This window comes from Nymphaea colorata, chromosome 13, assembly GCF_008831285.2.
Source record: "Nymphaea colorata isolate Beijing-Zhang1983 chromosome 13, ASM883128v2, whole genome shotgun sequence".
Taxonomy (NCBI): domain Eukaryota; kingdom Viridiplantae; phylum Streptophyta; class Magnoliopsida; order Nymphaeales; family Nymphaeaceae; genus Nymphaea; species Nymphaea colorata.
In genome coordinates this window covers 7,909,525-7,932,558 of record NC_045150.1, presented here as the reverse complement: position 1 = coordinate 7,932,558, position 23,034 = coordinate 7,909,525, and the positions used below count along the sequence as shown (strand labels likewise).

General features: G+C 36.4%; 1 protein-coding gene across 1 annotated transcript; it reads right to left on the bottom strand.

Moving 5' to 3' along the window:
• Positions 1 to 12,283: 12,283 nt before the first annotated feature.
• Positions 12,284 to 22,817, bottom strand: LOC116267337 (cytochrome b561 and DOMON domain-containing protein At3g61750). Its single transcript, XM_031649022.2, has 4 exons — positions 22,140 to 22,817; positions 18,799 to 19,195; positions 14,980 to 15,263; positions 12,284 to 12,747 (listed from the first exon to the last, which is right to left on the bottom strand). The coding sequence occupies exons 1-4, from the start codon at positions 22,320 to 22,322 to the stop codon at positions 12,472 to 12,474; spliced, it is 1,140 nt and encodes a 379-aa protein (XP_031504882.1). The 5' UTR covers positions 22,323 to 22,817; the 3' UTR covers positions 12,284 to 12,471.
• Positions 22,818 to 23,034: the final 217 nt, after the last annotated feature.

The window sequence follows — 23,034 nt, the reverse complement described above, 5'->3', positions numbered from 1 at the left end:
AATTTTAGAAAAAAAGGAAGCCATGAAAGGGAACGGTGCCAGTTGTAAAGATATGGAAGAAGGAAAGCGTTCTTCTTGGAATCTCCCACCGATTACCACGTTCTTTAATTCTGCTTAACATTTCTGTCTCTCTCGAGTGCAAGAACGACAAGTGGGATTGGAAGTCTTGGTGGGCTTTTGGATACTGACGGGTTGGACGCGTGTCCGTCTCATTTTGGGCACAAAAACATTCTCAAAGCAATTTGCTGTGCCAGCTTTCATTCATTAGTTACATATTCCCTTCATTTCTTATTTACATATTCCCTTCATTCATTTCTTATTAGAACAAGGAAAAAAGAAACAATCAATCGACCAAATTAGCAATCTTTGTTTTTCTTTTCCTTTTTTTCTTAAATTTCCACTTTAGGGGGACAGTAGGACACGCGCGATTGAATTTTGTGTTATTTGATAATATTTTTATACAAAATTATATTTCCTTTTGCTAAATTAAAAGGAAAAACAATCACTATGGTGTTCCAATCGAAGTAATTTGAAAATCTACCAAAAGTCTTATATATATATATATATATATATATATATATATATATATATATATATATATATATATATATATTTGTGTACCTAGAAAAAGTCACGCTCAGCATAAAACCTTTAAGGTCACTCCAAAGCTCCGGTTTTTTTAGGGGTTTGGGTAGACCTATATAATATATCTTTAACTCGGTTGTTGTATTTGTTATCAAAGCATGTTAGCTTGTTAGCCACCAAAATTCAAATTTCTGACCTTTTAAATGTGAACTGCCTTGTTATCTAATTGTGTTGCCCGTTAGACCCTATGAAAAGCCATTTATTGCCCTGCATTTCTTTCTTACTTTATTTTCCATATAAACAAGGGTATGATGTGTACATCGAATTTAATTTATTCCATCATGAATTTAAATAATTGATTTGTAGAATCTCATAAGTAAATCAGAATTTTTATGTTTCTTTAATTTGTAAACTTGGGACCAAATTAACCCGACCATGCATGTGGTGCGGCTAACTAGATTGCCAATAACTGGATGAAATGGATCAGACCGACCAGAGGCCAAGGAAGATATCAATATTTTGAGAGCTCTACTTGTTTGTTTTATATTCAAAATATTGTCTTTTATATATCTTTGCTTAGGTATGGTTGTATACCTTACGTAAATATTGATTAATGTATAATAGGATAACACTAATTAATAAATGTTACAACTCTTAATTGAAAAAAAACTATGATGATGCTAATGCTAACGTTGCTTATTACCTTTAACTTTTCTAAATTATGAAGCAATGAAATCTATAGCTTTGGTAGCTTTATTTATTTAATTTATAATTTAACGTATGGATACAAGAGCAATGGAATACATATTCATACAAAAATCATAAAATATGAGCTTTTTTTTTTTCTTTTGGACATGCATTTGCCTAAAAGATTTACAAAAAGTATTACATTTCAAGCAATGAATATAATTAACATAAATTTTGTTAGATGATTTTGGTTTTCTAGGTGAAGAAGGGTTGTTCACTTTGTATGGCTGGTTCACGTGGGCTATAGCAGGCTTGCACACGAGCCAAGTCGACCTTGAGCTCGACTCAGGTCAAAAAACTCAAGCTTGGACTTAGCTTGAACCCAACTTCAGCTTCTTAGAATAAGCCCTAGCTTGACTCGGCTATACAATTTTGAGTTAGACTTGTTTAATTCATTTGTGTTAAGGATGTCTAGTTTCTTTTAACTAGTTTAATTGCTATACCTTTAATTATTCTCTCATTATAATTCAACGTTCATTATGTAGTTGAACTGAGTCAAGTTTTTACAACTCAAACTCGACTTGTTTAACATTTTGAGTATACATTTGAACTCAAAACACGTCGAGTTCGAACTGGCTCGGCTAGTTGTGCAGCACAACTTTTTAATATGAAAAGGAAAAACCTCTGTTTTCTTGTAATAGTTATTATCCATGCAAATAAATTAGACAATTTTGTGTCAATCATAAACCTAAAAGTATTTCTCTTGAACCACCTAATTGTCTACGTTCTCTCTCTCAATTACTTTTGTTGATTGTGCCTGTTGATCCATAGATCGGTATTAGATGAGAGAGGGCTTTTCTACCATCACTTCAACTAAATGTCCCCTACATATAAATTTTTTTTTCATGCCCCTCACATGTTATGGTAATAAATGTTAGTGTTTTGATGACGGTGATATACACTACTTTCAAGTTGAAGAAAGTAACTGTAAGTTCACCAAGTGAAGCAGCCCTAAACCCTTAGACAAGAGGAAGAGGGGAGTGGCTTTAGCCTCTTCAAGGTATCTCCTTTGCTGTCATCTATCTATACTTAATACATCAAATTAATATCCATGTTCTTTAAAAAATTACCATTTTCAAGACTGCTGATGCCTATGCAACAAAATTCGTTCAACTTTATTAAAGTCATTGAAGGTTAGGAAAATCTTTACGAAAATTGCAAAAGGTAGAACGTGATCCATCTCAGACAACCGTATAACAAAATTAAAACCTTTTCAGGCATTTTGCCCCGAACCTCCATTTTGGCTGCTAGTAAGTCAATTTGAACAATCATTTGCCATGACTTTCTTTTGTTCATGTGCTTTCTTCTATGTCGAACAGAATTCGCTACTATTAACTGTAAGTCGACAAGCTCGTGCACTGTAAAGTCTCTCATAATCTTTCTTGTTATTATGGACGGCATCCAGGTTCAGCTTTGTCTTAAGAAATGGACATCCACCAAACAGAAGAAGACATTTGAGTCTTTGTCCTGGGAATTCCAGGAACTGAATGTTCTGCCTTGGTATGTTCAAGAACAGGATGCTGGACTTGCCATAGCTCAAACGGTCAGACAGACTTGAGGCGTGTTGGAGGTGCGTCTCTAGTTGGAAACCAGTGGAAGGCTATGCTCCTGTACTATAAGGGATGTGAGTATTACATACAAGTTGAAACACGCAGAAAACTAACTACTTGATACTGACACTGCTCTGGACCCTGAGGACAAGGAGAAAAGGGGCCTTCCGCTCTTGCCTGAGCCATGGAATAACTTTCTCACTTACCCCATCAAAGCAAGGCTCGCTCTTGCTGTTATGAACATGATTATGGAACACTGTGTCTCGTCCTTTGTTTGCATCATCCACAGAACAAAGTAGAAAACGTCCTGGCCGAATTAGAATTACCAACTCTCCGAAATGTCCACTGTATGATTATCCCGAAGAAACAACCTCAGCTTAATTTGCTCATGCCTGCCAGCTCTTTCTTGGAGTTTAGTTTCCAAAAAGCTGAAAAGCAAAAAGGGAGTACTTATTTAGGTTTAGGTTGAAGATCAGATAACATTCATGCAACTTTCCAGTTGGACAACAGGACAAACCAAATCAACACATAGAAATCGATTTGCTTTGCTAAGAGGAATACCTTGTTCATGATCAGACGAAGCAACCCTGCCTCGAAGTACAGGGAACTTTCAAAAGGTCTGAAAATCACAAAGTACCAAAGCAGCTGTAATGTCTACAAGGTCAACCTTGGAAGCTACTGTGTTCTGTAACTTGGGTAGTTAATTTTTTAATAGGCATGCCTTTATTAAAAGTTACCATGGACTGGTTACTTTCAAAACAGTCGGATCCAAGTCTGCATGTCCACGTTTCTCTATAAATTTCTTCAAAAACAAGGTATTTGCCAGAGTAGTACATAGATCCTGAGATCATCAGATCTAGAAAGCTAGTAGTATTTCATAAATATACCTCAATTTTCACAAATCATTCGTGAAAAGTTATATATTCCTATTGCCAAATGCCCCAAGAAAACCGGATATGTAGTCCAGATCTAGATAGATTCATCATAATTTTCATAAAAAAGATCCAACCTGATTGTTAAGAGGAAGAAAAAGAGAGCGGACAAAAAAATGGAAATTCATTAACAAAATTGAGCCTTTGCCTCGTGGCCTTTCAGCGGAAAGAGAAAGAAGACAAAGAGGGATGGCCTTTCAATGCTGCTTTTTGAGAAAAATGACCCACATTTCCTTTTCTATAATGGAGCCTTGTGGGCCACATGGCACGTTATTAGAGGACAGAGCGTGTCATATACATTGAGAAACAATATGCTCTCAAACATTATTTAATAGTTTTTTGCGCATCCATTTATTTAGTCTAAATTTGGACTTGTTCGTGGGGGCGAATTGATTGTTTATTTTACATGATCAGACTGATATGTTTACTGTTCACTTGTTTATTGTGTTGATGATGGGAAGGGGATTGGGATTGGGACCATGATTGAACAAGATGAAGTGAAAGAGTTAGGGGGAAGAGTATGAGGACAAAGAAGTAAGGGAGACAGGCTGCTCCCCACACCACAAGTCTAGACAAACTCAAATCTTGTTAACCCTCCCAGGTGTATGGTGTAGGCCTATAGTCTAAAGCCTCTCTCTCTCTAAAGATATGGTCCTTTTCTCTCTCTCTCTCTTGCAATGTACTCACTTGTGGACCTATCTAGAAATTTTTAATATATCTGTCTGTCACTCATGTACCAAGTATTGAACTTATTTTAAAACTCTCTCTCTCTCTCTCTCTCTCTTTCTTTTACTTTAACATTTCTTGATTATTATTGTGATTGTAAGACTACCATTTATGTATATATACATATAAAATATGGTACTTTTTATTAAGAAATTGGAAGATAGGAGACGAATTGGCTGATTCAATCAACTTATCAGCACTACCATGTGAAGTCCTTTTAACATATTAGGAAGGGGTGGACACCTGACACCTGAGATGCCCAATGGCTACCTAATGATCCCTATGCTCTTGCAAAAGCTAAAGCATGGTAGGCCACCGGGGACGGGCTGGGTTACTAGCTTTGCAGTTTTACACCATCATGACAAAGTCTTTCGACCCAAATTTTTGTTTCTGCGAGTAAGAAACTAAAAAGAACTGGGCAGATCTGTGTGATTACCAACTAGAATGTGGAACCATTATGATCAGTGAAAACTATGATCCAGTTATTAACCACATCAAGGTGTAATATGAACTCCACAATATCCAAATTAATACGAATCAAATATATTGCAAGTAAATGTGGCATCATAGCTTAAGAATTGAGATTCGAAGTCTGAATCCAATATCCAAATGATTAGAGGAGATCCAGTTGGGCTTACCACGCCAAAGCGTGAGAGGGACCTGTTTAGATTTGCGATGTCTCAATTGTACTTTCTTTCAAAAATGTTTACTCAAAGGAAACCACTTTCGGCGTAAAACCCCTAAGGCTATACTTTTGTGCCCCTAAGGCTATACTTTTATGCCGCCAAGGTACCAACTTGCTTCGAAACCTGGGTAGACAAATGTTATTAGAACAAGAATGGTGGAGCCGCCATGGAACATAGTATTCGATTATGTGATCCCCATCGTGGGGGACACAAAAGTTTAAGGCTGCCATTTGAGCAGTCGTGCAAACTAACGTTGTAAATATCGGTTTCATCTGGTACGGAGAAAATCTTAGAAAACGACGTCCATCGTCTGGATGCACTAAACCGTATCGGTGGAATTTATTTTAAATTAATAATTAGTAATAAATAATTTAAACATTTAATAAAAAATGCATTATATTCTCAACTCTCTTATAAATTCTGGGTTAGGCTAGAGATGTCAATGGATTGGATTTCGAATCAGATATTCAACTAAATTGCTTCGAAAAAGTCGGATACGAAAAAAATTTAAGATTTGATTAACAAATTGTGATTAGACTCAGATTTAAGAAATAAGATACAGTTGGGTCAAAGTTCGGTTTTGAAGAGAGATTAATTTTGGATTTAGATTCAGATTCAATATCAAATTAATATCCTCTGTCCAATACCCATGCTTTTTAAAAGCCGGTTCTTAACATAACGTAATGCATTTCAGATTCGGATTATGCATTTAAAAGTGAAATTGAGATTCAATATCGAATCCGATCAGACTTATATGGTGGATTTATAAGTCAAGTTCAAAGATGATGTAGACTTTTCTTTTTTTTTTGGAAATTTGCATCCAGTTTTTAAGTTGCATTCAAATCCTAATATTGAATAATTCGAAATATGGTAAAAGATATATTATGATTCGATCAATTGCATTCTTAAGTTAAGGTTGTTTGGGAGTGTCCAATGAATCTTTCTTAAAAATAGAGGAGGTTCATGGAACACTAAACCCAGTACCTCATGAATTTATTTTAAAATTGATGTATAATCATCAAATCATGGGACACTCAAGAGTGTCTCTACCTCCTGACCTCTTAGATGTCGTTTGATAGCAGAGACATTATGTGAGTGTTTTATGAATTTGTCTTAAAAGTGGAGTTAATTCATGAAGCACTAGAACAAGTGTTCTACGAATCTATCTTAAACTTTAAGTCGTTAATGAAATACTCACAAAGTGTAATTGCTGCCAAGCAACCCCTACCGCACTTTGTAAATTTGGCAACACTCATAGAAGCAATTAGAAATTCTGGGAAATACTGAGAGATCGCAACAGGAACGGCCGATACATCATGCTGGATCCTTATGCATAAAAAGTTATTAAATATGAATTATTCGAATCATAATCACGAGAAAACATGTGGACTAGGGTGGGCTTAATAATGCTTGCGGACCCACCCCACCCTCGAACCCACTCCAGGAAAAGATTCCTATTGATTTCCTTGGACGCCCATCAAATTGCCTTAATTGATTATTGTTCTGGTTTTATTAATCAAATAATAACATTTCAAGTGAGCATTTAATTTTTCTAAGCTAATCTGCATTGCAAACGGTAACCTCATTTTAGTTTGGCGGTTTTGGCTCATTGGCTACTGGTAGACATTTTGAAAACTTATATTTTGGTTCCCATTAAAATTTTGAAACTATAACTATAGTTTGTCTACCCTAACCAAAAATTTCTGACTCCACCCTTAACTGCCATCTTCTCTTTGGTTTTCTCTCTCTTTTTGTTTCTTCATTCTTTTTTTTTTTCTTTCTTTCTTTTCCTTCTTTTTTATTTTCTTTCTTGTTTTGCCATTATAGCACTGTGGTGACAATTTGTCACCAAAACTTTTGTTTAATGGAATCTTTCCATTTTGTCGGCACTTTCGAAAGATCTAGAGAGCATTTTCATCTGGCAGACAAAGAATTATATATATATATATCCAAGAGGCCGAGGTCTTTGGTCTCAAACTGCAGTTTGAGATGTTGGTTCAGCATGTCTATCATCTTCTCAGTCTTTAGTCACTATGATATCGTGCATGCACATACGATCAATGGCGGAGCCACATGGTGGCTGGTTGCTCACAAAATTAATTTAATGTGTATGTTAATGTTTTGATATAAAATACAAGTACCCTAAACAAATTAAAGGTATTGAATGAGTGCTCCAACCGAAGAAAAATTCTGCTTCCGCTAGTGCATACGATCAGCATAATTGTAAAATTTTAGTCATTGAAAACAGGAGAGCAGTCAACAGGATTGCATTTAAAACCAATCTTACCGACCAACTCAATATTGAGTTTGGCGAACCAAGCAAATCGAAACTGGTTTAAGACAATTTATATATGTATCATATTTTTTGTTTTTTTTAGAGGATATTTAAGATGCCCTCTGACGGGTGGGGTGGGTTGGAATGCATTATGCAGTATGTCTCTAGTTTAACCCGTGGAGGTTGTTCTCTTGTATCATAAAAATGGGGGTAGGTCTCTACTTGCAAGTTAAAACATATGAAGATATCAACACAACTCTGGATTTTAGGGGAAAGGGGAAGAAAGGAAGGGGGTTTCAGTTCTTGTTGGGGCTGTAGGACTAATCCTCCTGCTCACCCGAAAGGATATTCAAGATGAATTTCCATATGGAAGTCTTAATTCCTTGTGCAAAAATGTATTTTTCACGTCGGTACATGGGCCATCCTTCTTTTGGAAGCTACACATAATAATGTCAGACTACATATAATAATTAGACTAAAGTCATTATGATGACCGAACGAACACCATAGACCTTTGCAGCAATCCAACTTTGTGACTAAATTATTTGATATGGAAAATCCACATGTACCGTAATAGACATTTACTGTTAATAATGGAAAGAAGTTCACAAGCTTGTCAATATAGCCGATTTGAATAAGATATCCCAACAAACCATTCTGAAAAAAATGGATATGAAAAAAAATGGGTATCCAATTAAGAAATGGGATCAGATCCGGACTTCATTCTATCAGCTCGGATCTGGATTTCATTCGATCGGACCGGATTCAAATATACATAATTCCACAGGACTTGGATTCAAATTCACATATGATTTGGTTTTAAATAACTATTTTATATGCAATGCTCTTACCTTTTGAAAACCAGCCAGATTTGGTTCAAAATTCAGATTCCAATTCGGAAGATGAAACCAGACTTTGGATTCAAGTATGACTTTTGGATTTGTATTAAATACGAATATGTGAACATCCAAAAAAGTATATACAAATAAGAGTACATCCGATTAGAAATTTAGAATCCGACCCGTTGACATCCTTAAATAGGGCCTACATATTTTTTCAAAGGTACCTTTTTTAATACGGTCTTTTTTTTCACTGTTTTTTTTAGGTAGAAAGATGTCGAAGGCACTCCTTTAGTGACCCTTCACTGTTTTGCGCATGTCAAAAAATGAACAAAAAATATAGACCTTGTGGTACACATAATGGGCGAGAAGTATAAGAGAGAAAGTTAAGAAGGACGAAAAGAAAAAAAAAAAAGTTAAAGGTGGCGAATTAACAAAGTAATGTGTTGACATAAAAGGAGAGCTATCTAGGGGCTAGGTATCGGTCCAATCAATCATAGCACGAACCGACAAGGTGAAGCTGTAGAATTCACAATGCTCCCCCTTGAGTTAAATAGGCCATCAGGTTCAAATGAGCCCTAACTTGATGATTGAGCGTTTTGAGTCATTTTGCTCCACTAGCGTCGATCAATATCTACAAACTGTTCACTGCTTTTTATTTAGAGGGTAGTAATTTCTTCTCTTTGAACTTTCTCCTTTAAGTCTGTATTTTTGTCTGGTTCATCACATCTTAATTCAGTGGATTTGTGTTGCTTATGGCATTTATTATAATTTTGCTTTTATCTATTACTAAAGTTTCCTCTCACTAATGCGCAATAGCTCACAATTGATTTTCTGCTCCTGCCCAGTTCGTATCTGTATCTAATGGCGCTACTGTGCCGATTATCTTCATAAGAAGTGACCATGATTGGATTTCCTTTAGATATAATAGTATGCAGTGAACAACAAGTAGGTGAAGAAGTGCACTATGTGATGTTGTTTTGGCTTGTCTATCACCTCCTTGTAGACTTCCATCACCACCATGTTATCCCTGGAGTTATGTAGATAGAAAATTTATACAAAAGTATTCAAAGTTAGGGGGCAGGTGTCCCCTTTGGCTTATATGTGGCTCCCCAAATGTATCTTTGAATAATTGTCACATTTCCATCCTTGAAAGCAAAGGGGAGCAACAAGTGAGAAAATCTGGAACATGCTTACTAAGCGCCTAATTGAGTTTGGAGTTTTCTAAAATTTACAGGCCTTGGTTTCAACTTGTTCGTTTGAGAGGGTATTCTAGAAGAACTCATTGCATGTCACTTCTCATAGATTTCTCTGTAGGAATGCAATTTTTACACTACAGACTATCTGTGGTTGGAGGTAACAGACAATAATATAAGAATATAGTTCATTTTGGCGACCGACACAAATGTTTCTCTTAATTTTGCCTTCTCTAAGTTGAAAATTTTTCCTACCAATCTATCTTTGTAACCCCCAACGCTGCCAACACTGTTGTGGGTGGGAGATCCATGATCTGCACCCAACTAGAGGTTTGCCATTAAGAACTCTCTCTCTCGCTCTCGCTATATATATATATATATATATATATATATATATATATATATATATATATATAACCAAACCTAGCCCCGGTACCATGAAAAGTAGTGTGCAAATTAAGGATAACAACAAATGAAGAAAAAAACCAATATAGATCATAGACCGAAAGAAACATTGGAATTTTTCAAATGATTGCATCAACAATTGCAGAGTCGAGGTCAATACGTACACGAATCTAAATTTTTAGAGAGTGACTTACCTGTCTAAACGTAATAGTTGATTGGGAGAGGTCAATTGTTTGATTATTCAAGAAACATTTCCAAACATAAAATTGATGGACTTCTTATGCATTTCCCGCAACGTTATGCTCAGAGGTGCTTGGCAATAGGAATACAGCGTTAATGTTTCATAAATATATCTCAAAAATTAAGGAAAATTCATAGAACACTCATGGCAGTGTTATTTTGTTGCCAAATTCCTGCTCAAAGTTACGTCCACAAGATTGGTTTACACCAACAAGGTTATAAATGGTCTGGCATACGTGGAATTCATATATATGTGCATGTCGTCAGAAAGCTAGCTTAAGAGTGAGAGAAAAAGAAGCTTTGGATTCCACATCTGCAAATTCATTGTTCTGCTTGCTGTTTTTTAGCTTCTTTTCAGATGGATAGAGTAGCCCAGGCCGATAGATATGTTACTAGTTCTTATATGTACAGGAATATGTCGTATTCTTCAAACTAATCAAACTGATGACAGCACCTGGATTGCTAGTTTCATTGTTGATCAACTCTGATATAGGGATCGATCAGCTAGCATTATAATTGTCTATTTGTTCTGTTATAAATATCAATTCACAAAAAATTGTTGTGATGCCATTGCTCATCCTGTTAAAATCAGAGTGACTGGATGCAAAGTGTGGACTCTTTGGATAAATCCAGGACACCTGAAAAAGTGCATTGTCGGTTAGCCAAGAGAATGTTTCAACAGGCAGTTTTGTTTTTACTTGTTAGGAATATGTCACATTCCTCACTAACTAATCGGAAAAGAACAGCAGGATGAACGGTTCTGTTGTTGATTTGATCTACTATAAAATTACTTCGACAAAGATGATTTCTTATAGATCCTGTTCAATTCAAAATTATTTAATGCAAACTGTGGAAATTTTTGTTCAAACGTAGAAGACAAAATTTGAAAAAGAAAAAAACTTGCTGATAAGGCTAGAGAATGATGAAATAACCAAATAAAACCATTCTGGAGGATAATCCAAAAAAGAGAAGAAAACGAAGGGAAGAAACATAATTTATGATCAGTACAATGCAAACAATGGCATGGTTGGCTGATATCAACCGATGCCCACTCAGGTATGGGTTTCCTCATCATAGACCTACTTTGGTTCAATCAGTGGCCAGATTCAAGAGTTGGTGGTACTCTCTGTTGTGCTGATCTTACCTTTGGGCTTTTTGGGCATTGGAAGTGATTAGTCACAAAGAAACAAGGTTCTGCAAGTAGATATTGCATTCTCTGCAACAAAACTTCAAATTGATTAAACTGTTCAGTATCTAATCTTTCACCAAACCATTGTCTGTTGACTACATTCACAAACTGCAGAACAACCTGTTGAAAACATCTTGCAGGTACATGTATCCTACAGACCCACCAACCCTCAGCTCCAACTACCAGCTTCTGGAAAGAAATTTGAAACAAACAGTAAAACTACTACATGAGAGGTAGAGGTGAAGGAAATATCCGTGACTTACAGTATTGGAGACACCAATGTATACGTGATACCCTTACAACTGTTTATTAGTGAGGTTTTCCTTGAAAATTTCTAAATATCTTTTCACTAAGAAAAATCTAAAGAAAATATTTTTTTTCAAAAAATAAAAAATGTAGAATATAAAATAAAAAAACAAAGTTATGAGTTCCTGAAACTTTTCTTTTAGAATATTGGCAAGTTTCAAAATACTGCATTATCGCTGCTATGTTTTTATGTATGATGTTTTGAATATCAATATATTTTTCCAATAATAGTGGTTTCTTCTTTTTCTCAAAAATATCTGATATTTTCAAGACATAATCGTCATATTTATGACAATTGTATGTGTGTATATGCGTGTCTAAATTATGTGAAAGAAGTTTCCTGGGTTATCCTAACAATCAATTGCTAGGATCTAAGATCTTGGCAACAAATTAATGGGACAACCTTAATTTCCAGGTACATCTCTCCTATTGAGCATTCAATGAGGTGATAAACCTCGAAGTCATGTTAGAATTCTTAAAATTTAGGATTTAGTTTCCATATAGGTCCTGACAAGTGAGAGATTTGCTTTTACAAGTTTGACCAGGCCATGAACAAATGATCTTGAGTTCCATTGGTTTCATGTGAAGTTGGGCAGAGGAAAATGGGAAAGACAAACAAGGATGGTAGCTCCTCCCATTTCTTAAAACATATATCAATCTACATGAGAGTTATGGAAAACAATACAGAATTAATACTAAGGCAGATATGGGAAAGCTAAAATTAACATCTGCAATGTATATCACTGTGTGTACATCAAAATTTAATTTGACAATCAAATCAACAGTCCATGCAGCTTAGACTGGATGCATTTGAGGTGTTGGAGATCCAGAAGACTTCTTGAACCGTCTGATCCATAGGATGACCTCAAGAAAAATAACTGCTAGAAACAAAAAAGCGAGATTGAATCCATAGCCAATTTTCCAACTCTTTCCTGGTTTTCCAACATGAATTCCGATGAAGATATTGGCAGCAGCAAGCAAAAGTGCAGTTCGTCCAACCCAATGGTGATACCAGTTCCAGTACTTCCGGATCTTGGCATCTTTGTGTGGTCGTAGGAAGATGGCTGTTACCTGAAGATGCAGTTAAATCTGTAATCTTTCAAGTAAATTAATTTGGCTTCTTGCACACGGAACTACTGAAATTTGGAAACAGGCTATGACATGCCTATGGGGGAAAGGTGCATATGTATGACACTAAAAGGAATATGAAAAGCATCGTTTGAAGGCTGAACAGGGACAGTTTGCTTCTGCTGTCCCATCCTTTCTAGCTAGTACCATACAAAACATAAATAAAATTCCCAACCTAAGATATTGATATTTGAACTTTAATCTGCTCCATCGACAACTTTGTGCCGACAGATCACGTAAATAATGTAAAGTTCTATTCATAGCCATTGTCCCATTGTCCACCATGAAAACACACTAATGTGTACACAGGAATTTGTGATAAAATATTGCAAGCAAATGAAAACAGAAGCTATAGCATGCATGCAAACTAGTAGAAAAAAACAAACACAGATTTCTTGCTCTTGCCATTCACTGTCTTCTAAGTTCTAAGTTTACAACTGAGCCCTGTTGCTTCCACCAAGAGATAGTACCGCAGGAGTCTCAACATGATTTATTCATGAAAATACTTGTCCTATTTAAGGAGTCATCATCTTGAGGTCCTTGTTCAGGTATCAAACAGGACACACTTTAGCTGGCACTATTATAAGACTTCATTAGTATTTTGATGAATCAGTGGCCCTCACAACATTATTTTCCTAAAATATGTCACCTAGTTAGACAAGTGTACTCAAAGAGAGTTCTTCAGTATTTTCCCTCCTATAAAAACACAGTGCATTGGGTGAGCTCCACAGTTCTTGGTGAGTCCCACATGCACATTCCTGTGATGCTATTGGAGGGGAAGGTGTACTCAAAACAGCTTAAATGGAGTAGTTTAACTTCTTCCAATACAGGGGCCACATGACAGAATTTTTAGAATTTCAAGTACGGATGTAATCAAGTAAGAAATTCAGATTGAGGTATGTTTCACCATTTACCAGGTTCGACTTATTTGGATCTTCTGCAATTGGATTTGGATTCAGACTTGAATTTCTGAAATTGAATCCAGACCAACCAGAGGCAAGATAGGAACATTGCATTAATTGGGTTGGATCCTTATAGACCTTGTATTCATGTTCGGAATTGGTCAACCTAGACTTTATAGTTTATACCAAGCCTAAGTCCAGTGGAATTTGGACCCATTTTACCCTACTGGATCTGGCTAACTAAATCTGGTCTTGGCAATAGGCGATCAGCCTGAACAGGGCTCTATCAGCCATAAGAAATTAATTAAAAAGTAAAAGGTACTCCTTAAATATTAATCAATTGATACACTGGCCTATAAAGGCTGCATTAGACAATGTAGGCCAATTTGGCTGAATAGGAGCCCCAAAGTGGCTGATATCTGGAAAGGGCCATTGTGAACCCTTTCTCACACCAGTTTGCTGTGTTGTGGCTGATATGTGCAGATATTGATAAAGCAGCAGTCCAGAGCTCGCAAAAGCAAGTGGAATGGTACAAAAGTCTTTACACAGCAAAGTCATGAACCTGCTCTTTTCTTTCAGTGCTTTGTATGCCAAGTGCAATGCGGATAAGTACTAGAAGGGAAAGAGCTAATTCCCATGAGTTTCGATTTTTTTTCCAATTTGACATGTGGACTAACACTATATGTACCACACTGAACTTACAGTGGCTAGAATCCCAAAAAAAGATCACACACTAGGATCTCATTTGGTACTACCTCCAAATGCGTCTAATTTCCATGATTTTATCTAAATTAGCTGATTACTATCTGAAATTTCTCTATCCAACACAAGAAGACTATTTCCAAGAAAATCTTTTCAACTCATAGGAATTCTACATAAAGTTATGGTAATGATGTCGTATTCGATGGATAAACATGACAAATCAGTAATACATGACAACAAAAATTCTGACATGAAATAAGAATAGCCAAGTATCATCCGAGCACAAATATCAAATCAAGAAACTAGAAACTTCACAAGAAATGACAAATGCATGTTAAACAAGATTAAAGGAATGATGAACTGGAAAACTGGCAAAAGAACTTGTATCCCAAAAGCCAGAATGTCAAGCTCTCATCAGAGACCAAGGGTGAAATAAGCAAGTCGGCACATTCTAAAACAGAAGAAACATTTGAGGGAGACCGAACCACCAAAGGAAATACACCAAATTCAGATTTTTTCAAATGAATGAAACATGCCAAATGAGGTCCAAGAGAAAGAGAACATTACAAACCTGAAGAACAGAAAGCACAAAGACAAATATCCCTATGCCTCTGTGTGTGGGAATATTGACCTTCAACTTTTGATACAGCACACCACCCGCTATCACAGTTGCCAGCCCAATAGTAAATCCTAGACATTGAATTGCAGCATGAAGGTAATACCAGAGAGGGTCCCACTTTTTACAGTATCTTGCAATTATAACTCCTATAGGGAGAAGCACCCCCCACCCGAGTATAGCCAAAATTCCGTGGCTCCTCTTCAGTTGGCTGGGATAAGACGAGGCAGATAAGGTACCTGTAGGACAATAATTTAATGAATAATGCGTCTAGAATATGGCTTCATCTGGGAGCAGGAGAAGAGATAGGGATGGAATATAGTTGAAGCAGATACGTAAGATGGAGATGAGTGTGGATTTGTTAACATCCTCTTTAAGAAGCAGTGCAAAATGACCTATCTCCACTCCTATCTTCACACTTGTCAATATCTATGCCTCACAAATCCATGCTTTAAAATGGCTGGAAGAATAAAAATGGTTGGGCACAACATCAGATACTTATTAAAACCCCTTTTCTCATTTACGAGTCAAAAGATAGATAAATGGGGCTAAATACATATACACGATTGGTGTTTAATTATCAAGCTACATGTTAACTAATTCCTATGTACCACAGAGGACATGTGACATATATAATGAACCTTTTGCATGCATGTGATGAGTTGCAGGCCATGCTGATCTAACTTGATCTGCAAATAGTTGTTAATGATCCAACAAGTACCTTATAGTCGCTTTATATTGTTTAACCTTTAAAAACCATTTGAGACATAATTTAAAGAAAAATCCTATGTACCACAGAGGACATGTGACATATATAATGAAGCTTTTGCATGCATGTGATGAGTTGCAGGCCATGCTGATCTAACTTGATCTGCAAATAGTTGTTAATGATCCAACAAGTACCGTATAGTCGCTTTATATGGTTTAACCTTTAAAAACCATTTGAAAGATAATTTAATTAAGAAAAAATAGCAAGAAGAGAACATGATCAATCTAGTTGAGAAATGGTCATAAAGAATATTTTAAAATCACACCAATTGGTTATTTTTTATTAGCTTGTTGGTCATTAAATGCCAGTCCAAGAGTAATTTGGTGAAGAAAAATGAAAACCAGTTGGGATTAAGGCTAAGCAATGGAAACTGGAAAGTAATAACCGACCTTGTTGTGACATCTCTCTCTCGCTCTCTCGCTCCCTCGCTCTATGCTCACAATCGGCCCTTCCCGACGAGTTTCAAAATGGATTTGTTCAAATCACATTTCCAAAGACTGTAACTCATTTTCTCTTTGTCTTAACCCAATAAGCTGTTGTTGTGATCTGTTGTAGTCTTGGAGACATGTTTTTGTTGAAAACATTATAGTGAAAAAAGACAAAATTGCAGTGAGAAGGTCCTGTCTGATACAGGTTATCAACTTAAAATTGATGGCAGAGGAAAACTCTAACCTAACACATATTTTCTATTAAACAAATTACAAGAGTGATAGTGGTGTTCTTGATGTATAGAAAATATACAGACAAGTCAAAAAACAAGGATTAGTGGGGAATGTTCATTCACATACACAGGTGTGTCAATCTCCTCATATCCACATAACTTGTTCAATAACACTTCCTTGAACTCCATAAACATAAAAAAAGGTAAAATTAACTTACCATGTAGATAAAGTTCCCATTGGTTGAACAAAAACCTTTGCCAAGAGATCCTTGGATAGGCTAAAAGATATGCATATCCTCTCTAAAGATAGGTAATTGTAGTCTTTTATACATACTCATTATTTTGAATCCTTTACTGTTGTCACATAAAATGCGTATTATTAAAAAAAAATGCATATAATACCCGAGAAATAAGTCAGTCGTATAAAACTGCAATTAGACGCGTCTTTTTTAAAAACACCAGAAAATAAAAAAAATGTGAAAAAAACGTATTATAAACGTTTTTTTTTGTATTTTTTATTAATTTTTATTTTTTATAATTTTCAAGATTTATCAAATGTTTTAAATTTTTTTAAAAATTGCCGAGATTTTCTCGAGATATACAACTTTGCCGTATTATACCCGAGAAATTTCTCGTTGTATAATACCCACGCACAATATATGTGACAATAATTTTGATGAGGAAAACTGGTTCTTTTAATGATATAACACCACGGAATTGATGACACTGAATCATTTTATGGATGCATCTTTTTAGTTTTTAAGGAAATATAAGTTATGAGATTTAAGTGTATTTCTCTATGGCATATGAATGCTTCATTAACTTTTGGAACAATTATGACACAATATGTGAAGTCGAAGGACATCTAGGCATATGAGTCACTAAAAACTCAAGCCATCTTCGCTTATAGAGTTTTTGTGCTGTTGCATGATATAAAGCAGTTACAAACGTTGTGTACTCCATAGGCAGGGACAACAATAACCAGAGTTACCAACAGTGGAAGTGGGAGCAAGAAGCAATTTGAAAATTGGAAGCTGGAAGTGAATCAAAAGTAGGAATAGGGACAAACAAGAAGCAAACCAGCAATAAAACCATAAGAGGATCATGAAGTGGACTGGAAGCAAATTAGAAAAGAAGGAAGCAAATTAAGAAGTGACTATGAAGCAAGTAGGAAGGGAAAAATATAATTTTCCTTTCTACTAAAGAAAAAACACTCAAGTTTTCAACTCTAAACTTTTTGTAAGACATCCTTCCACTTAAAAGGGAAGCCCATTCCCTTTCAAAGAAAGCACGTCCTTTCAATGGGAAACATGCTTCTGTTGCAATGGAAGCTCAACTCCTTTTTCCAAAATAGTGCATCTCATAACTCCTAAGAAGGGCCTTGCTTTCCAAGCCTCATGGTGCGTGTGGTACCTGCGATCATCACTAGACCAGACTTAACTCTCATCTACGTGTATTCCAGATAGTATTTTAAGCACATAATCTTCTTTATATTTCAACTCATTGTTCACAAATTCATAGTTCCTATCTTTCTCCATTATCATTAGAAAGATCTTTGAATAGTGTGTAAAAGGTCTCTTTCTCATCTTGAATACCCTCATTTTCTGAAGTCAATAATTTTGGTTTGCATACATTGTAGGACAGGAAAAGCAATTTGAAGTACATAAATAAGCAAAATGTTTAAAATAAATAATATTGACAAAACACATATGCGCACCTGATCAGCACAAAAAAAGCTTGAATTTAAAGAATGAAGTGAACCTTTTCAAAGAATGTCTGACAAAGCATTGCAAGAAATCATATATCAAGGGATATGCAAAATAAGAGGACGAAGATTGGTTCTTGGAAATTTACATCACATGGACACACCTGGAAGGACACGTCACTCTTGTTCACATGGCTGGACATGGGTGCAGGTGCGTGATACAACAAAATTATATTTTATGTTTTTTGGTCTATTTTGGTACTTCCTGTTTAGTAATTTATATTTTATGAATATAAATAACCAATATAGGTGTTCGTCTCATTGAAATCTTATTATTGTTATACATATATCATATCATGTGTGTGTGTGTATATATATATATATATATATATATATATATATATATATGTGTGTGTGTGTGTGTGTGTGTGTGTATGTATGTATACACATGTGTGTGTGTGTGCGTGTGTGTATATATATGTATACAGCTATGTTTCACTGCACAGGTACCCACGTCTAACCTGTACCCATGTGACATAGTTGGAAATCCATTCGCCAAGTTCCATACATAACGTTGTCAATTTTAACATGCAGACATATTATAGTAAACAATTGAGAAAAGGAAAAAGAAAACCAAACCTGCAGAGAAGTCCAACGAGATCGAGATCTTATCAGAATGTTGAGTCAATGTGTTCTGAATAGGAGTATCACTCCCAACAGCAAATAAAAGGTTCTTTCTTGTGACAGGAGCAGAAAAATTCAATTGAAATATGAGGTATATATTGGTCCCTTGAGGAACAACTGATGGTGTGAAGTCAGTGAATTGCAGGTTACCCTGATCAGCAACAACTTGTGTACTGCTTTGTGCACCAAGGTAAAACTGCTTGATGTTTGCTTTATTTTGTGAATCTATCCATCCAACCATTGCGCTAGAGCCAACCATCATTCCATCTTTAGAGAATCCCATGCCGACCCACCCACTCGTATACTGAGCTGACAGTATAATGCTCAAAATGTTGCCTTGAACAAGAGTATACTACATCCACAAAAAAAGTTGGATGAGGTTTAAAAACTAAAGTCACAGTAGCAAAGATTTTCAGGGATAACATCGCAAGTATTTAAATCTTGTATTCCAAAAATGTAAGAGATGTACAAAAAAGTATATGAACTATTGATTAACCTAGAAAATAAAATGATTATCAAGGATTCAGACAAACACTTCATAAGTTAGACTGGACCAACTGCTACATGCAAAGAGAAAAAAGTGAACAGGCCTAGTTGTTGAAATAGGAACAATGCAATGAAGTGTTAAAGAGGTACCTATGTATTTTAATGGACAACAAGTAACTGAAAGGTTCTATATGGTGACTCAGAAAAATTCAATTGACAAAACATCATTGTTTTATAATTCCAATTGCACAACAATCATAGTATATTTACCATACCAGAAAAGATTCAGGTATTTGGGAAAGAGACCCCAAAGGCTTGGTTCTCCTAAACCATCATCACCCAAAATCCTACGCCATTAAGCTCATAAAGACTCCACATAATTGATTAAGTAAACTGCTTAAAGCCTCCAAGCTGAAGGAGGCTAGAGTTCTAAAACAGGCGGTGTGTACTCTACCACATAGCAGTAGTCGGAGGACTATTAGGTGAGTAAAGGAGTAAGTGGGGACTGGGGATTTTACATTGAGGAACAATAAGGATAATACATGGTAAAAGTGCATTTCAGGATTGTTTGACATGTCCAGGGGACTGGTTCCTCTCATAAATAGAAACAAATAATAAGGCAAACAATGCAAACCTATTTAAAAGTGTGAATTATTTGAAATCAATAATGTCAATCTTAAGAGACAAGATTTAATCTAGCAGGCCAAGAACTGGGTGTCTTCATCAATTTCACATGCGAATTTTTGTAGAGCAAGGGGCTGCGACAGTTGATATAAGACTTTTGATTATGGAGCATGCCAATGATCCTCATGATTATTTTGCTGACTTGAAAATGTATATGCATAGCCTGTAGGGTATGTTTTGTCCTCATTTTTTGGTGAAGGGTTGGGTCAATCCTTTGTGCTTATTGTTGAGGTCTGTTTTGGCCTTCCCTTGCCATTTTGTTGGAATAAAGGTAGGGGGCCTAACCCCCAAGCAAGCTCTTTACTTCAATCTAGCAGGCCAAGAGATGTAGGAATCAAGCATTTGAGACAACATGAAAAAGTCGTGCTGTTTCATTAACATGAACAATATATCATATAATGTAATAATAATGCCTCAGGGAAAGTCCAAAGCATTAGGAAAGCTGAATCTTAACTTTGACTTCGTGCATTTTTAGGCTTCGCACCAATATTTAGTTTGGATTATTCACTTCAAAGAGGAACATGAGAGAAGGCAATGTAAGACTACTTCATCGCCGAAAAAGGTTCTAATGGTTTATTCTGAATGTATGGCTATACAACTCCACAAGTGAAGGAAGTGAATCCGGTGGCTTATGCTCGACTGCCTTTCACCAAGTTGATTCATCCTCATAGCAACAACACACAAATATTCAGGTTTCTGCGCACAAAATCCACAATTCCTCTGTTAAAGATGACAAAAGATCAATTAAATCCTTACTATCTCTGCTATGTGAGCTCCGACCTTCCATCGCTGCAATAATGTCAGCAACAACATGAGGACTACAGGCATTCCTATTTCTCAAAAACTAAGCTAGTGTCTCTACGGCAGTTCAATAGTTATTACTTCGTTGCCCATCAGGAATCCATCCCCCTGACGAAGCCTCAAAGTTGGCTTAAAACCTTCAAGTTAAATGAGCACTAGAGTTCAATATCTTTATGCGTTTGTGCGCCAAAATAGCTCTTTCCATCTAACGAAGTGGTCGGATTTTAAGGCCTTCAAGTTGAAGAATGTCATGGGCCCAATACCCAACGTGCATCTCTGCTGACATAGCTACCTGATAGGTGTCTGCCTAAGCCCAGCTCGCCTTTCAAAGAGAAAACTGATGGGTACCTTTTGCACCAAAACAGAATAAAAGGGAAGACTTTTCCGGTTGGTAAAGGTGGAGTTTACACTGCATATTTCAATCGGCAAATATATATATATATATATATGGAACAGATTGTTACAAAGAGTGTCAAACTCATAAAAAAAGTAGCAACTGTCTAACTTTTCTGAAAGACTGCTTCACACGTTAATCTACGAACCATATAAACCATGTCGATGAAATGCAAGTGCTCATGATTTGTCGATTTCTTCATGTGGGTTTGCATGAAGAAATCCTATGACCTCTTACAGTACAATGTCTGATGTCAAGTTGATAAGAGGATTTCAGCTCCTTTTTTTCATCTTTTATATATATAATGTTGTCATGTGTCATAAAGTTGTCATATGGTTAAAAGTTGAAAATTTATAGTTAAAATCATCGTAAACCGTGGCTGATGCTAATTTAATGACTTCTTTTAGCAACAAATCATAAATCTTTGCTAATGCTTCTATTGCATGGTGTTTTTGGCAGCACTTTTTAAATATTGTCATTCAGCAACATTTGGCAGCTAGCTGATTTCAAATAAATAAATAAATAAATAAATATATATATATATATATATATATATAAAATCTCAGCTGGCTACGTTTATGACCAGTTGGTTTTTTTTTTTTGCACTAAAACCATTTCAAAAGGTGTATTCTATCGCATAAAGCCATGGCCAAGCAATTGGTTGTCTCCAATACACTTTTTTGCAACAGTTTTTAGCAAGCCAAAAACAAAAAAACCATCCAGCCCACCGAGACAGCTAATTAGCTTCAATTCCTCTCTCTCTCTCTCTCTCTCTCTCTATATATATATATATATATATATATATATATATATATATATATATACCAAGAATCCTGAAATGCAGGCATTGTTCCTGTCACTACACAATTCGACTTTGTTATGCGGATTCAGTACATAAATGAAGCAACACCATAAATGAAGCAACACTTACTCCAAGATTGAAGGAATTCCAAACTGATCTGCAAGTCCACCCAGAGGAATTTAACGAAGGAGCGATGGTGTTGATATCCCAAGCGCAATTACCAGTCTGTGCTTCGACCATAATCGCGGAACACAGAAGAAAGCCAATCAGGCCAGCATAATGAGAAAAAGAAGCGGCTCCGCATCTCCCCATCTCCCTCCCGTCGGAACGAACCGGAACCCGAGTACTCTGCCAACCAAGAGGGACTCCAACTGTCTACCTCCTCTGGAAAACCACCAGTTGGACTGCTGAAAGCCCAGAAAAAATCCGGGAAAATCCAACAGAACTAGGCACCACAAACCGCAGGATTTTCCACAAATGGTAGTAATATCTGCCGCTTGGGAGGAGAAAAAGATAAAGGAGGGAAGATGGTCGACTTGGGGTTTCCAGAAAAGTAGGGCCTGCCCCTTGTCTCCGGTTGGTAGCGGCTCCTCCCCCTTATCTTTATCTTCATATGAAGCATCGGAGCAACGAAGAGACGACGACCATGATGATTGAAATCGTCAACTACCAGCACCGCTATCATCATCCCCGTCATCATTTAGCATCCTCACTACCAACCACCAATCTCTCTCATGGAGTCCCCAAAAATAAAGAAAACGGCGAGTCGACATCTCTGAATCTTTTTTTTTTTCTTTCATATTCTTCAGATTTGGTGGGGAAACAAGCGCTCTCTCTCTCTCTCTCCCGTATTATTTTGAATTTTCGTCCGTTAGTTGAGGATGTCAAGGCGTGCAGCCTTCGCGGGGAGGGAGCGGTTAGACGTGGATATGGACCCGGATCGGATCCTGATCCGGTCTTTACCAGGAAGGCCCAACACCAGGATAGGGAAGGTTTGGCCTGGTTCAGGTCAAGGGGCTCGAGG